At 45.2% G+C, this 14,767-nt stretch overlaps 1 protein-coding gene across 3 annotated transcripts in view; it reads right to left on the reverse strand.

Moving 5' to 3' along the window:
* Window positions 1–311: 311 nt before the first annotated feature.
* GALNTL6 (polypeptide N-acetylgalactosaminyltransferase like 6) overlaps window positions 312–14,767 on the reverse strand; it is a 460,100-nt gene continuing 445,644 nt past the window's right edge. For all 3 annotated transcript variants that reach the window (XM_033159707.1, XM_033159705.1, XM_033159704.1), the window contains exon 13: window positions 312–1,232. In XM_033159707.1, coding sequence (XP_033015598.1) covers window positions 1,062–1,232 — 171 coding nt within the window. In that variant the 3' untranslated portion in view covers window positions 312–1,061. The remainder of the gene's footprint in view (window positions 1,233–14,767) is intronic.

Below are 14,767 nucleotides of genomic sequence, written 5' to 3' on the forward strand. Positions count from 1 at the left end.
TCCGAAAACCTTTAGCTCCAGGGAGTGTACTGTATTTGGCCACAAACTTGCCTTGTCAGACTCATTACGCTTCTTCTCTTGGCGATTGTATTGATCTAAATCCACTTATGCATCTTTTAATAAAAAGTGCCAGGAAAGAAATGCAGTGTTCCAAGCAGAAATCCTTTCTGAAAACCTTCCATTGTGTTGCTATTATAAATAACATACCCACTTTTTAAAGATGAAGGGGGATGTGTTCACTTTTGGCTCATCCCATCAATGATGACTTGATAAGTATGAATGATTGCAGATGATTGTTCGGCAACACCATGTAAAATGGATGGAAATTTTATTTAATTGCTGTGATGGAAATTATTCTTTCTTCAACTGCAGAAGAGAAATGGTCATTTGACACCTTACAGTCATTTTCATGCTTCATTCAAAATGCAACTCTAAAATTACTCTTACATTGCTTTTCAGCCATTCCCATTTCAACAGTGAAAGGAACGTAATAGGGAGGTTCTTAACATTATCTGTTATAACACCTTATTTAAATAACCCTCTTAAACCTGACTTCCACCAAGGGAAAGGAATGGCGCTAGAACATCTGTCTTGTTTTACAGTTCTGAGACACTGACGGTATCCATCGATGTTTCTAGTTCTCTACTGGTGGCATCTCAAGATTCCCACATAGCACTCATGCACTCCATATATCCCCCATAAGTAACAGCAACTATTCATAGCTACTCACTATAGTAGGGTTTGACCTGAGAAACTCTAAAACTCTGTTAACTTTATTAACATGGAGTGTTTGGAAACATTTTTTTAAAATAAAGTTTTCCCTTGACCAGCAAGGGAAATTGTCAGCCAGGAGGCCTCCAGCAGCAGCTGGTGAGGTTCTCAGCCAAGTTCTTCAGATATTGTCCACCCGCAATGACAGCTCGTTGGCTTCTGCCCTGGCATTTACTTAATCTTCAGAACAGATTTCCTGGCTCTAGGAAACTTAATTTCTGACTCCTTCGACCCAGATGCTGGCCAAAATCTTGTTTGCAATCTGTACAGAACAGTCTGTTTTTTTCTCCCTAAGAGCTGGTTTTTTTGCTGTTAAATTTCTCTAAAACAGTCATATTAATATGCTCAAAAATCCACTGTTGAGTTTCAGATAAAGGATCACATCTGTTCATGAAAATCTTCTTCTCTGCCGGATTGCAATCAATGCAGCTGCTGCTCACCGGATGGAACAAAGTTTTGTCCTGTGGGGATGAGAACAAAAACGCATTAAGAAGCAAATGCCAGCTGATTAAAAATGGCCATGTTTTGGCGAACAGAGGTTTTATAAAAGTCAAGCCAAGCTTCTTTAAGATTTGGACAGCTCTTCTGCCCAGAATAAAACAGCGATGGTGTAGAATGCTTCCGGACTATTTCCAGCGTATTGTACGTAGGTGGCTGTCTAGGGTCAAATATTTAACATTTATGAATGAAGGCATTGATATTAAAGACAACCCTGGATGACTTGCAGAGGATCTGCTCCCTCATGTCCCACAACTGCAACTCTGTGCCAACATGCTTGATCACTGAGCTGGTTAGCTTTACTCCTGCACCACTTCTGTGGCAATTGGTTGTCTGAATCATTCACCAACACCACCGTGGAAGGGAAGTAGTGCAGTGGCAGAGCACCTGCTTTTCATACAAAAGGTCCCATGTTCAATCCCTCGCACCTCCAGGAAGGGCTAGGATGGTCTGAAATCAGAGAGAGATGCTGACAATCAGTGTAGAAAATGCTCAGCTAGATGGACTGTTAGTCTGGTTACTGCTGTTGTACATACAGGTTAACAAAGGGTTAAGCCTGGCAAGGATGTGACGTCCCTCACTGGATATATACTGCTGATGTCTTGAAGCTATTGTACTTTCTACTTTCGTTTTCAGTAGCTGTATGGCTTTACTGCTTTCGGTTTCGTTTTTCTGAGCACCATGTTACAGGAGTGTGCTCCGGGCTAAGCTGTAAATAGTTTATGAATAAAAGTAGTTTGTAGACAAAATACTACAGACTTCTGAAGCCTCATTCTTTGGGACGAAGCTGCGCTGCTCTGCTCTGCTACACAAAGAACTGCTCTGCTGTGAACTGTGAGTTTAATCGCAGGAGGAAGCGCATGGACCCAGATAGTAAGCGTCCGAAAGCAGCCCAGCCTGCGGCCGCTTATCTAAGTAACTAATTATGCTACAGGTTATGGGTGATTAATGAGAGCGCTTTGATGTCCCTGGAAGAATGTTGACTTGGCTGCAAGGTCGAGCAGCTTGTGAGCTCGTTAGCTACGTTTGTTTGCCTTTCGCTGCTGGCTGCGGGCGGAAAGAAAACAAAAGCTTTTGGAATGCTAATACTGTGAGAAAAAGCTGCTAGAAGCTGCTGCTTTGTTTGCTGCCTGCGAGATCGAGTTACAGTCGGTGGCTTGAGAAACTGAGGGGAAGAGAAGAGCGTTTTTTCCTGCGTCTGAGTGTGAGTACGCAAATCCCTGGAGTTGGGGAGGGAAAATGGCTGCTGCTGAACCCCATGAGAGTTTTCAAGTCCCATTTCCACGTCTTAACGGTGCTAATTGGGCCGACTGGGCGATTCGTTGTAAACTTTGGTTGCGGGCACGAAATTTATGGACTTGTGTATTAAACCCCCCGGCTGTTGCTCCAGATGGTGCTGCCGATGATGTTGTGGCTAGAGCACAAAGAGAACAGCTTCGGGATGCCAAAGCAGCTGCTAGCATTTGCATGGCCATAGATGAGAATGTGCTTCCTCATATTGATCCTGATGGCACTGCACAGCAAATTTGGCAATCTTTGGAACGCCTTCATGAGAGAGATACAGCAGGTTCGCGCTTACATGCAATACGTGAAGTGTTTGAGACGCGTTTGTCACCTGGAGGGGACATTCAAGCCCACATCACCAGGATGCTATCGCTGTATACTAGACTGAGGCAGCTACATGTGCCTTTTACTGCTGAGCAGCAGGTTTATATTTTGCTGTCTTCGCTGGACCCTAGCTGGAAAACAATGGTGTTAACTTTGGAGTCAGTGCCAGTTGACGATTTATCGATGAACTACGTAACTTCGCGACTGCTGGATGAACAGAATAAACGTCTTAGAGAGAAAGGAAATGTTGCGAAGGGGGGCTTTGCTGTTCCCAGGAGTGGGGGTGCAGTTGGTGAGCCGTTCGTAAAAGCTAATCTTGTTAAGCTTTGCCACAGCTGCAACTCCCCCCACCATCTCCGTAGAGATTGTCCCAAGCAACGGGAGTTCTCCTCCTCCCACAAGGCCGTTGCTAGGGGTGACGGACAGATAAGGAGAGGAAAGAAGTGCTACAAGACACGTAGCTTAATTGCTGGCAATTCAGAGACTTCCCATGTGTCTGCTACGTATGCAATGGTAGGGAGTGCAGTTGCCAGACCAGCTCTTAAACTAATTATTGATTCGGGAGCCAACAGAAACATTTTTCCTTCAACAGCTGACCTGCTGGAATGCAGAGATGTTGAGAATGGACAGACTGTTACTTTGGCTGATTCTTCCAAAAGACATTTACAGACTACTGGTGTTTTCTTTTTGGACTGCTTAGACACTGAGTTAGATGTGTATGTTTTGCCTGAGATGCCTAACGCTTTGCTTTCTGTTTCAGCCTTAGATGCAGCAGGTTTCAAAGTGGAGTTTGAGAACCAAATCTGCTCCATCTCCAGAGGTGGGAAACTGCTGGTTAAGGTACCATCCAAGAATGGGTTATATGTCTTGGAGACAGGTAAAGAGTACTCAGCTGAGGCTCAAGCTGATGGTGCTAAGGAGGTAGCAACTGCAGAGGTTCAGGCGCAGTGTGCTAACGCTCCCACGCATTCGGATTGTGCGCACTTGTGGCATCGCCGCTTCGCACACATGAATTTTGGGTATGTACGCAAACAGGTAGACTATGCTGAAGGCTGCAAGATGAAGCCATGTTCTAAGTACCTGGATTGCAATGCTTGCAAACGTGCAAAGACTCACACTTGCACTTATCCAAAATCAGACAGGGTCACCACTCAGGCTTTCGCGCTGATTCATGCAGACCTCTGTGGACCCTTCCCTGTAGAGAGTCTTGGACGAAAACGTTATGTTTTATCTCTGGTGGACGATTTTAGTAGAGCCACATGGTCTTTGATGATAAGAGACAAAAGTGAGACTGCTGACACAGTCATAGAATGGGTGAATGCTGTGGAATTACAATTTGACACCCGTGTAAAAGCCATTCAATCGGATCGAGGATCCGAGTTTTTGGTGTCTACTTTGCAGACGTTCTTTCGTGCAAAGGGCATCAAACACAGACTGAGTGCTCCCTATTCGCCTCAATGCAATTCGGTTGCGGAGAGAAGGAATCGCACGATGCAGGAGGCAGTAGACGCAATACTCTTTGATGCAAATTTGCCTAGACCATTTTGGGGGGAAGCTTGGAAGTTTTGTACCCATGTCTTTAACAGGACTTACAATTCTGTGATTGGAACCACGCCTTATTTCCTGCTATATGGCAAGAAGCCCAAGGTGAACTACTTCAGGACCTTTGGAGCTATTGCCTGGGTTTTGATTCCCAAACAGAAGCGCAGAAAGGGTGGTCCTAGAACACAGAAAATGATCTTCTGCGGCTATGAGCCAGCGTCAAAAGCGTGGAAATTTGCTTATCCACAAGGTGATCGTTCACGCTTGTTGCTGAGCAGAAGCGCTGACTTCTGTGAGCAAGAGGGTTGGAAGAGAATCCACGGTAACCCAGAAGTGCTCACAGACGTGTTCTATGAACTGGATAATGACCCTCAACTACTTGCACCAAGCGCTCCGGTTGGAGCGGACCCAGGTGGTGCTGGACCCTCAGGAGGGGCTCCTCCTAGTGGTCAACCCTCTGTCCAGAACGGATCTCCTGGAGGTCAGGGGCGGACGCCCGACTCCAGACAGGTTGCAGGTTCAGAGGGGGCAATTCCTAAGAGGGTAGTGAAGCAAGAGACCAGAAGTGCTTCTCCTTCAGATAGAAGCAGGTCAACCAGATCACGCAAACGAAGTAGATCTCCTGTATCACCCACGTTCAGACCAGGTCAACGTGGAGTGAGTAAACATAGTAGGTCACTAGGTGGCGCAACCAGTGAAAGAGATTCTCAGTTAGAATCTTCAAGCTCAGCTAGCTCTGAGAATGAGGCTGCCGTGATGCCTAGGCGTACAGGACGCACCACAAGACCTCCTGATAGGTATCAAGCCTCAAATGTGTTTGTTGGGTTTGCAAGGTGTGAACCAGAAAGTTATGCTGAGGTACAACGCTTACCTGCAGCAGAAGCAGAGAAGTGGGAGCATGCCATGTTAAAGGAACTGGATGCTATGAAGTCTTTGGAAGTCTTCACTCCCACACCTCTACCAGCACAACAGCAAGCTGTAAGCTGTCGCTGGGTGTACCGGTTGAAACCCACTGCTAATGGTACACCACAGTACAAGGCCAGACTTGTCGCAAGAGGTTTCGCGCAGAGACCTGGGGTGCATTACACACAGGTGTATTCACCCACTGCCAGGTGTGAAACCTTGCGCATGCTACTAGCTGTAGCTGCACAGCGAGGGTACATCGTAAATCACTTTGATGTTGATGTGGCATACCTCAATGCTCCATTGCAGGAAGAGATTTACATGATTCCTCCGCCAGGTTTTGAAGATAAATGGCCAGGAAAGGTATGGAAATTGAAGAAGTCTATTTATGGATTGAAACAATCTGCACGCAATTGGAATTTTACTCTTAATGCAGCTTTGGTCAAGCTAGGCTTTAAAAGGAGTTGTGCAGACAGCTGCCTGTACCTGAAAGGGGCAGGTGTGCACCAAACATTGGCTCTAATTTATGTTGATGATATCATTCTGGCTTGTCAGTCAGATAAACAGGTACAACAGTTCGCTCATGAGCTAGGTCAGAGTTTCAAGCTAAAGGACCTAGGCCCAGTGAGCATGTACCTTGGTGTGGAGATCACCAGATCTCAAGATGGAAGTTTTCTTTTGAGCCAACAAGGTAAAATCGCACAGTTACTAGAAAGGTACAATATGTCTGACTGTGCAGGGTCAAAGACACCCATGGAATCATGCTTTGTAAAAGATATTCAGGTTGAAGGGACACCCAAGTTTCAAAGGCCGGAAATCTATCAGTCTGCAATCGGCATGTTGCTGTATTTGTCCCAGTGGTCCAGACCCGATATCGCCTATGCGGTAAACCTACTCAGTAGGGAGACTGCAGAACCCAGTACAGTTGCCTGGAATGGTGTAAAAAGGGTTCTGAGATACTTGCAAGATACTAAAACGTTCAGACTCAAACTGTCAGCACAGGGTGACACTACGCTTCAGTGTTCCACTGATGCTGACTGGGCCAATTTGGCAGATAGAAAATCTGTTTCTGGTATGATTGTTAAATTTGGAAATGCTGTCATTGGATGGAGATCCAAGAAACAAAGCCTTATAGCGCTTTCGAGCACAGAAGCAGAGTTCGCATCACTTTCAGATTCAGTTCGGGAACTTGAGTTCTACAAGTGTTTAGTTCGTGAGATCTGTGGGGATTGTCCATTGCCCATTACAGTTTGGGAAGACAATCAGCCTTGCCTGAAACTCGCTGAGTCAGGACAGTTTAAATCTCGGACAAAACACTTGGACATACGCTTCAAGAATGTTTGTGAAAGTATCAAGACCGGGATGGTTAAGTTGCGATACTGTCCCAGCCAGGAGAACTTGGCTGATGGATTCACCAAACCTCTAGGAAACGTCAAACACAAGGTGTTCTGTGATGGGATTGGTTTGGGATGAACTGTTATGTTTATAATATCCAGATTTCGGTACGAGAGGGGGTGTTGTACATACAGGTTAACAAAGGGTTAAGCCTGGCAAGGATGTGACGTCCCTCACTGGATATATACTGCTGATGTCTTGAAGCTATTGTACTTTCTACTTTCGTTTTCAGTAGCTGTATGGCTTTACTGCTTTCGGTTTCGTTTTTCTGAGCACCATGTTACAGGAGTGTGCTCCGGGCTAAGCTGTAAATAGTTTATGAATAAAAGTAGTTTGTAGACAAAATACTACAGACTTCTGAAGCCTCATTCTTTGGGACGAAGCTGCGCTGCTCTGCTCTGCTACACAAAGAACTGCTCTGCTGTGAACTGTGAGTTTAATCGCAGGAGGAAGCGCATGGACCCAGATAGTAAGCGTCCGAAAGCAGCCCAGCCTGCGGCCGCTTATCTAAGTAACTAATTATGCTACAACTGCAAGGTGGGTTTTCAGATGCACGGTTTGGTTTGTTAGCTACTATTTTCCACTTCCAGCTTCTCATTTTGCCTCATTTATTCTTCCAGCAACTAGAGATGCAATCTTGGCAGAAGTTGTGTCCGTAGACTAGCGTCACGGGATCTGCAAAGTATCCTAATTGGGCAGAGGGTAGCAAAGGGGCTTCTGTTCAAGTGCCCAAACCAGAGCAACTCTGACTACCAGCAAGGGGGGAAAGGTGAAGCAGCAGGCAATGAAATCAAAATCCCTGCTACGAAAAGAAGCAGGTATGAACATTCTGTTTGTGATGTTTGATCTGTGGTGGCTCTTTTGACCCAATGAGCCGCCAGCTCTAATATTTGTTGCATTGGTCATTAAAGACCTGTTGCTGTGGACTGGGGATTTACTATGCTGTTCTGCGGTAAATTACTAAAAAGCAGTCTTCTCCATGTTGTCTTACATAAGATGCTGAACCCCACTATTTTTCTGCTGAGGAAATTAAGCAGTGTTGCATTCTTCACAGAACACCCGATTAATTTCACAGAAATGATGCAACTGACTCTACATGCCCTAAACAAGGTTTAGATTCGCCCATTATGCATCATTTATTTGATTTCCAAACTAGTTTGGAAAGCACAAGCATGACGGAAAGTAAACGAAGAAGAGGATGTGAGTCAAAGGTCCACTGGGGACAGGAACCCTGGTCTGTTGGGGTGTTATCCTGAATCCTATCCAGTAAACCATGCCCTATTTATTAACAATTGCTTGTGCATTAAAAAACTTTTCTTCCCAAAGTATTCTGAGAATTTTCTTGTTTTTCTTATGAAGTTCCTTTTTTCAAGTTTCCTATAGGTATCTGGTTCGCCACTGCAAGAACAGGATGCTGGCCTAATCCAGCAATATCCCATGTCCTTACGTTGGTATTATTCTAATCACCATTCCTCAAGTTCAGAATCAATTGTGCATACAAGTTTGTTTGTTTTTAAAAAATTAGTTTTTAAAAGATTTTATTGTATTACAAAACAGACGAATAAGCAAATAATAGTACAGTTGGGGGAAAAGAGAGGGGAGAGAGGGAGGAAGATGGGTGTGTTTTTCTTTCATTCTGTTGCATAGTGTTAGTTTAGGGGTTTGTGTCAGCAGCATGTCGATAGGTCGTGTGTGTAGACATTGCGAGATGTTAGGGGTCCAAAGCTTGGTTGATTGTGTTCAGGTGGTTACATTGTGGTGGGGGGGGTTGTTGGGTCAGGTTACCCATGTTGATTTGTATGTTGTTGGTGGGGATAGGTCACTGTTGTGTTGTGCTTTGTATGTGATAAAGGGGAATCGCACTGGGGTTAGCTTGTTCCCATGCTAATTTGAGTTGGTTGGTTAACTTTTCTAGTAGGGCTTATCCCCATACATTTTGGTACCAGTGGTCTGTGTTCACTTTTTGAACGCCACATGCTTCAGCCACTACTTGTAGTCACAGAAGGTGTGATACCCCCATTTCCAACTCATTCTCTTGTTTCCTCTAAAACAGACATTAAAAAAGGTCCCTCAGACTCATGTCAGTAGGTGGCATCATTGCTATTGCTATTGGCATCACTGCCCTTCCCCAGTATTCTGATGAGCCCAGTTGGCAGCCATTGTAACTGTGTCAGGAACTGAGGACCACTGTCCTATGTGGCAAGATGCGTCACTACAGCTTCTCAGAAAAGACTCTTTAGAATGGATTCAGCCCAGGTTAGCCATGGCTCCTTCTGAGCAGGAAGGAGTATAAGAGGACTTCCCGTCTCAGTGGTGCTTTGAGCTCTAGCATGTGTTGTGTTTCTGGTATTGCTGTTAAGTTCTGATGCTTCGCTTGTACTATCAGCTCTATCTTCTGGTTTGACCTCTGAATTAGATTGCTTTTTTGCCTGATTCCCATTTACTGGTTCCTGATTTACTGCCTGTGGCCCTCAACCCAGCCTGGACTATGCCCAAGGTTGAAAAGCTTTTGTTAAGCCCACTCGTTTCCACTTACTAATTTGGGAATGCTTGCTTGGAGGAAATGGCTGGCTGGCATCTTGACAAGGAACACCTTGGAGGTGATGATCCATGAGAGGCATAGGCAAACTCGACCCTCCAGATGCTTTGGGACTACAACTCCCATCATCCCTAGCTAACAGGACCAGTGGTCAGGGATGGTGGGAGTTGTAGTCCAAAAACATCTGGACGGCCTAGATTGCCTATGCCTGATCTATGACAACATTTTAGGCTTCCCATGGGCAGTTGGTTAGTCACTGTGGGAGCAAGATGCTGGACTAGGTAGGCTATTGCCCTGATCCAGGAGGGTCTTCTTACATTCTTTTCTTTTTTTAAAAAAAAGTTCCATGTGTTTAAACCAGTATCACCAACAGACTTTTAAAATAGCCATTCTCAGTCATTAAGAAATAATCTGAACAAAAAAGGAAGCAATGTTTGTTTTATACTAGTGAGTGCTTTTTTCAGGAAATTATTTCAAAATAAATCCAGGCCGCTACAAGATGCTTGCTTTTGACAATCTGTCTCCACTTGTTAGCAGAAGTCCGGCTGACTTCATCGGAAGCAGAACCAGGCCCATTAAGATGAGCAGCACACTGCAGCCAATGCACTTGGGGAATGAAAACCAAGAAGAGACTGCAAACATTTCCTCTTGGTAAGTTTCAGTTACTTCTGGGAAGGACAAAAACTCTTTCTCCCCTTTCTTTTTGCAGCGAAGGCATATTATTTCAGAGTGACACCCTTTCCAAAAGATAATGGACTTGCAGGCAGGCCTGGGCAGTTCAGGTAATTGGTAATGAGACAAGGTTCCTTTCCTTGCTTCTAGGTCATTGCTTTAACTATGGCCAAGGTCAGTAGTCAATGAGAGTCATTATCAACTGACGGCTGCAGTCATTTCTGTGAAATGAGTTGGTAGTCTCAGCATAGGCCCAATAAGACCAAATGTCCACATGATAAAACACACCATTAGAACTGATATTCACACTGTGAGCTTTTCAGCAGCAAAGTCAAGGTGTGATCCACCAGGCCCTGCTGCTATGCTTCCTTCTTCATTTGTTACCAAAGAGTTTGATTTAATGGGGATAAAGATGGAGGACATGTGGTTGCAATGCTTGATGGGATTGCAGTTTAAGAGTCTTTTGTGCCAGGTCTGAATTACTAGTAGATGTTGCCTCTGCAGCTATCTCAGGAGGCTATTGGACTCATAAAGTCCAATAGCCCCAATAAATGAATGAATGCCTGAATTCCAACTCTTAAGTCTCTCCCACAACTTGTTGCTGCATTCAAAGCAGAACTACATTAGATACAAATTCATAAGAAGTCATGTGGAAAGAATATGTCATGGGCCATCCTATGGAAAATCATATTAAAGACATATGTCTCAGTCTCTTGGCATAGGCCCCAGTTGTGAGATAAAAATCCAAGGCTGCATGTTCAGTGATCCTTGCTTCACTGGTTCTGCACACAATCCTAAAATATATTTGGTGTGGTAAGATTTGAGGGCACTGAGGATGTGTTCGGGGGTAGTGCAAGGACTGAATCTAACATGGCTTCTGTCCCTCTCTCAATGGGTTATTAGGATTGGCAAGACTGAGAACCTGGTTCATCTTTGATGAGCAGCTGTATGAAGATCTTCATGTGCACACAGCCTGCTGTGTGGGATGACCGGTGCCATTACCGTATTTTTCGCTCCATAAGACACACTTTTTTCCTCCTAAAAATTAAGGGGAAATATCTGTGGGTCTTATGGAGTGAATTGGTGGTCCCTGGAGCCGAATTGCCCAGGGGCCAAAAGCAGATTGTGCTTTTTATTTCACAAAGAGAAAAGGGTGTGTGGAAAGGACCCCGCTCAGCAAGAGATCGGGAGAGAGATAAGAGTCCCCGGCTCCCTTTCAGCCCCGCCCTCCTTTGTTGAATGTGCTGCAGAGGGAGGTTGTTTGTTTCCCCAGCAACATGTGACTGGCTGATTAGAGTATCTGTCTGGAAACTGTAGAAATGGCTCCCTTTCCTTCAGAAACTGCAGAAATGTGAGTTAAACCCCATAAAAATGGGGCTTTTCCTCTCTGCTTTTCTCCCTTTGCCAAAAAAGCTACAAAACCTTTAGCTGATCCTCAAAAAAACCAGGGCTTTACCTTTGCAAAATAAGCTGCAAAACTTTTAGCTGATCCTCAGAAAAACAGGGCTTTTCCCTTTGCAAAAAGCTGCAAAACTTTTAGCTGATCCTCAGAAAAACAGGGCTTTTAGAGGAGTAAAACCAGAAAAAAATTTTTTTCTTGTTTCCTCCTCTAAAAACGAGGTGCGCCCTATGGTCCGGTGCGCCCTATGGAGCGAAAAATACGGTAACTAAAATGATGTAAACAGATCATGTCTGAAAAGAATGACATTTGAACTGCAAACTCTTCCAAAGACATCAGGTAGGATCTAAATTTAGTTTGTATTTTAAAATTTTAAATATGTGATTAATGAATAAATCCAGTGATTTGGAACAGTGATGATAATGCTAATGATTAATTTATTAGTTTTATTAATCACCTTAGATGAGTCACCTCAAGGCAAGGTACAATATAAAAACGACACATTGCAATGCGAAACTCATAAAGTGCAAAATGTAAAATATTCTATACCACTGAACACATCAGTTAAACATACTACAGTTCTCCTAAACCTCCAATGACATGATCACAACATAGTTAATCTTTAAAATTGACTCCAGCCCAAAAAGCAGCAGTCAAATGTGATGCTATATATAGAAAACGTTTTGCTTGGTGTATGATGCCATAGTGGGTGCCAGGAGAATATCTCTGGGGCAACACTACTGAAAAGCCCCTTTCCCTTGTCACCACTAGGCCTTGACTGGTATGAGGGGCAGACCACGATGTCGGCTTCACTCAGCGGTGTATCGCTGGTGAAACTGCCACAACTCCTGAGTCTCTCTACTTCTAGCACCCAGCGGGTGCCAAGGGAGAGACAATCTGCAGCCGGCACTGGAGGCAGAGGGGCTCAGGGTGGTGGCGGTTTCACCAGTGATATCTCGCTGAATGAAACTGCCATCCCACTCTGCCCTCATATCAACGCAGAGGGAGAAACAAACTACATCGGCAAGGCAGCTTGTTCCTCCCTCCACTTCTTTAAACTGCTTGGCTGAGGAGCGTGAGGCTGCCCTTGCCTCAGCCAAGGACCCCCTGACCTGCCAGCGGGTCACACAAAGCGGTGGGGTGTGGGCTCCATTAAAGTGCTCCTGCTCCACAGCCGAGGGAGCCCTGATCCTTCTCTAACAGATCCCCCACTTCGCCTCCTGGTTGCGCAAGCCAGAGATAGGGTGGGGACTTCCTTAGACATCTCCGCTGAGGGGTGCGGATGTAGCACTGCCTGGCTGCCTTTGCCCGGGAGAGTGGGCTCCATCTTTCCTCCTGGGATGAATGACTACTCTGGGAGGAAAGACGTGGCCTGCTCTCCCAGGCGAAGGCAGCCAACAAAAGAAAAAAGGCAGCCGCCCTGGCACAAGGGGGTGGGCAGGTTACGGCAGACATGCATGCGCTTGCCTCACGTACTGCTGCCTTGGCACGGGGGGCGAGGGGGCTACCTCTTTCTCCAGGGAGGGTTCTGTCGGCTGGCTGCCATCACCAGGGAGGGAAGGCTACATCTTTCCTCCCAGGGTAGTCGTTCACCCCAGGAGGAAAGACGGAGCCCACCCTCCCAGGCGAAGGCAGCCAGGCAGTGCAGAGGTTGCCTGATGCTGGGCCCAGCGCTCGCCAGCAGCATCAGGCAGCCCCGCTCTGCAAGGCATGGATGGGGTGGCTTGCCCCCAGCACCTTGCGGAGTGGTGCAGACATTGCCTGATGCTGGCGCTGGGAAGGAGGCAGCCTTGTGAACGGAGCCTGACAGCTCTGTCCGCTTGGCTACCGCCTGGCTGCCTTCACCTGGTGGAAAGAACAGGCTGCATTGACCTCAGCTCTTGGACAACGCAGCTTGTTCCTCCCTCCGTTTCAACATCGCAGTATATCGCCAGATTGCAGTTTTTTTGCTGGTGATGCATCTTGATGTTGAAAAGCTGACACCACTCTCTGAACTAAGGGTATTGGTGTCCCAAGCATTGTAAGCCTTTGTTTTCCTTTCTTACAGAGTGTGTGCAACTCTGTGACTCACATACTTTCCCTGATATTACAGTAGGTTCCTCTTTGAGAACTGAATGTAATAAGAGTGTCTCATTTTTATGGTGGATTTCAGGTTCAATACAGCGATTTCAGGACCTTTAGCAGAATAGATTCCCAGACTCCTACAAATTTATTCAAATACATTTTGAATACCATGTTATTTAACTGATATTCAAATGTGTCAGTTGCGGAATCAGCACTGCGTGAATTGTTGAAACCCCTGGGCTCCTGGGTGAATGGCTGCATAGGTAGAGGCTATGCTGTGTGTAATGTGAAATGGGGAAGTCTTAAGGCTCAGGACTCCTGGTTGTAGAAAGAGTCCCATGATGTAGTGACTAGACCTTTGGAGAATGCGGATGATAAAAATGAAATGAATGAATAGAATCTACACATATGACTAAGCATTCATAAGGGAAAGTGCTGCTCATAAGCAATCTGTCTTCCAAGTATAGTGATCAGCATCTTTTCTTAGGCACAGAATGTCCATCTCTAAACTTACACCTGCAGGACAGCATTCTGCAGCACCTTTTGCTTCTGTATGTGGATCTGCTTGTACACAGCTGGCTTTTGTGTGCGCATAAGTAGCTGCACATTGTCTATGTAGTAAACATTCCCAGCTCATCGCTCAGCCCAAGCACATACTCAAGGCCACAATATTGGTTTCAAGTAGCAATTACCTCTCAGGTTCGTCTGTAGCATGCAGAAAACAATGACCTACCTGAAAGGGTTGTTTGCTGAGAATTTTATGGATGCTAAGAAAGGTCTTTATAAACATGACACATCATCATTAATTAACTTATGTTATGTAAAAGTGTTTTTTTTAAAAAGGACTTGGTGAAGACAAAGCAGATACATCTTGGCCGAAAGATAAACTTTTAGGCATTATTATTACAATGGTTGTGGCTCCTTGTCTGAGCAATTTATAGCCAACCATAAGTGTTTGCCTCACTATATGGTTTGAGAGGACTGATGGCTACCGGATCAGTGTTATATAGCTCCAGCTTGACCAGCACTTCCTTTATAAAAATGCTTTTTGAAGAATTTCTCACTCAGAAATATAGATTTTGCCTTGGAACGAGAAACTCCCATGTACTGCCTCATTCCCACAAGTAGTAAAAATAAATCAGCAGACAGGACAGTGTTTTTTTATCCATTGGCCAATCGCTGTTATTTCACTGCAATAATCCACTGAGGTCAAGATTAAAAATACGATGGGCCAGGAGCAGAGGACAATGCAAGAATTGTGCCTTATCTCTCTTCCCCCTGCTCCGTGCTGCCCCATACCCCCCACCACACCCCTGGTACATTAGGCACCAATGAAGTGTTCCAAGACATCAAGCTTTTTTTCAGCAGCTTGGGCA

The sequence above is a fragment of the Lacerta agilis genome, chromosome 9 (genome assembly GCF_009819535.1).
Source record: "Lacerta agilis isolate rLacAgi1 chromosome 9, rLacAgi1.pri, whole genome shotgun sequence".
In the NCBI taxonomy this organism is placed as follows: Eukaryota; Metazoa; Chordata; class Lepidosauria; order Squamata; family Lacertidae; genus Lacerta; species Lacerta agilis.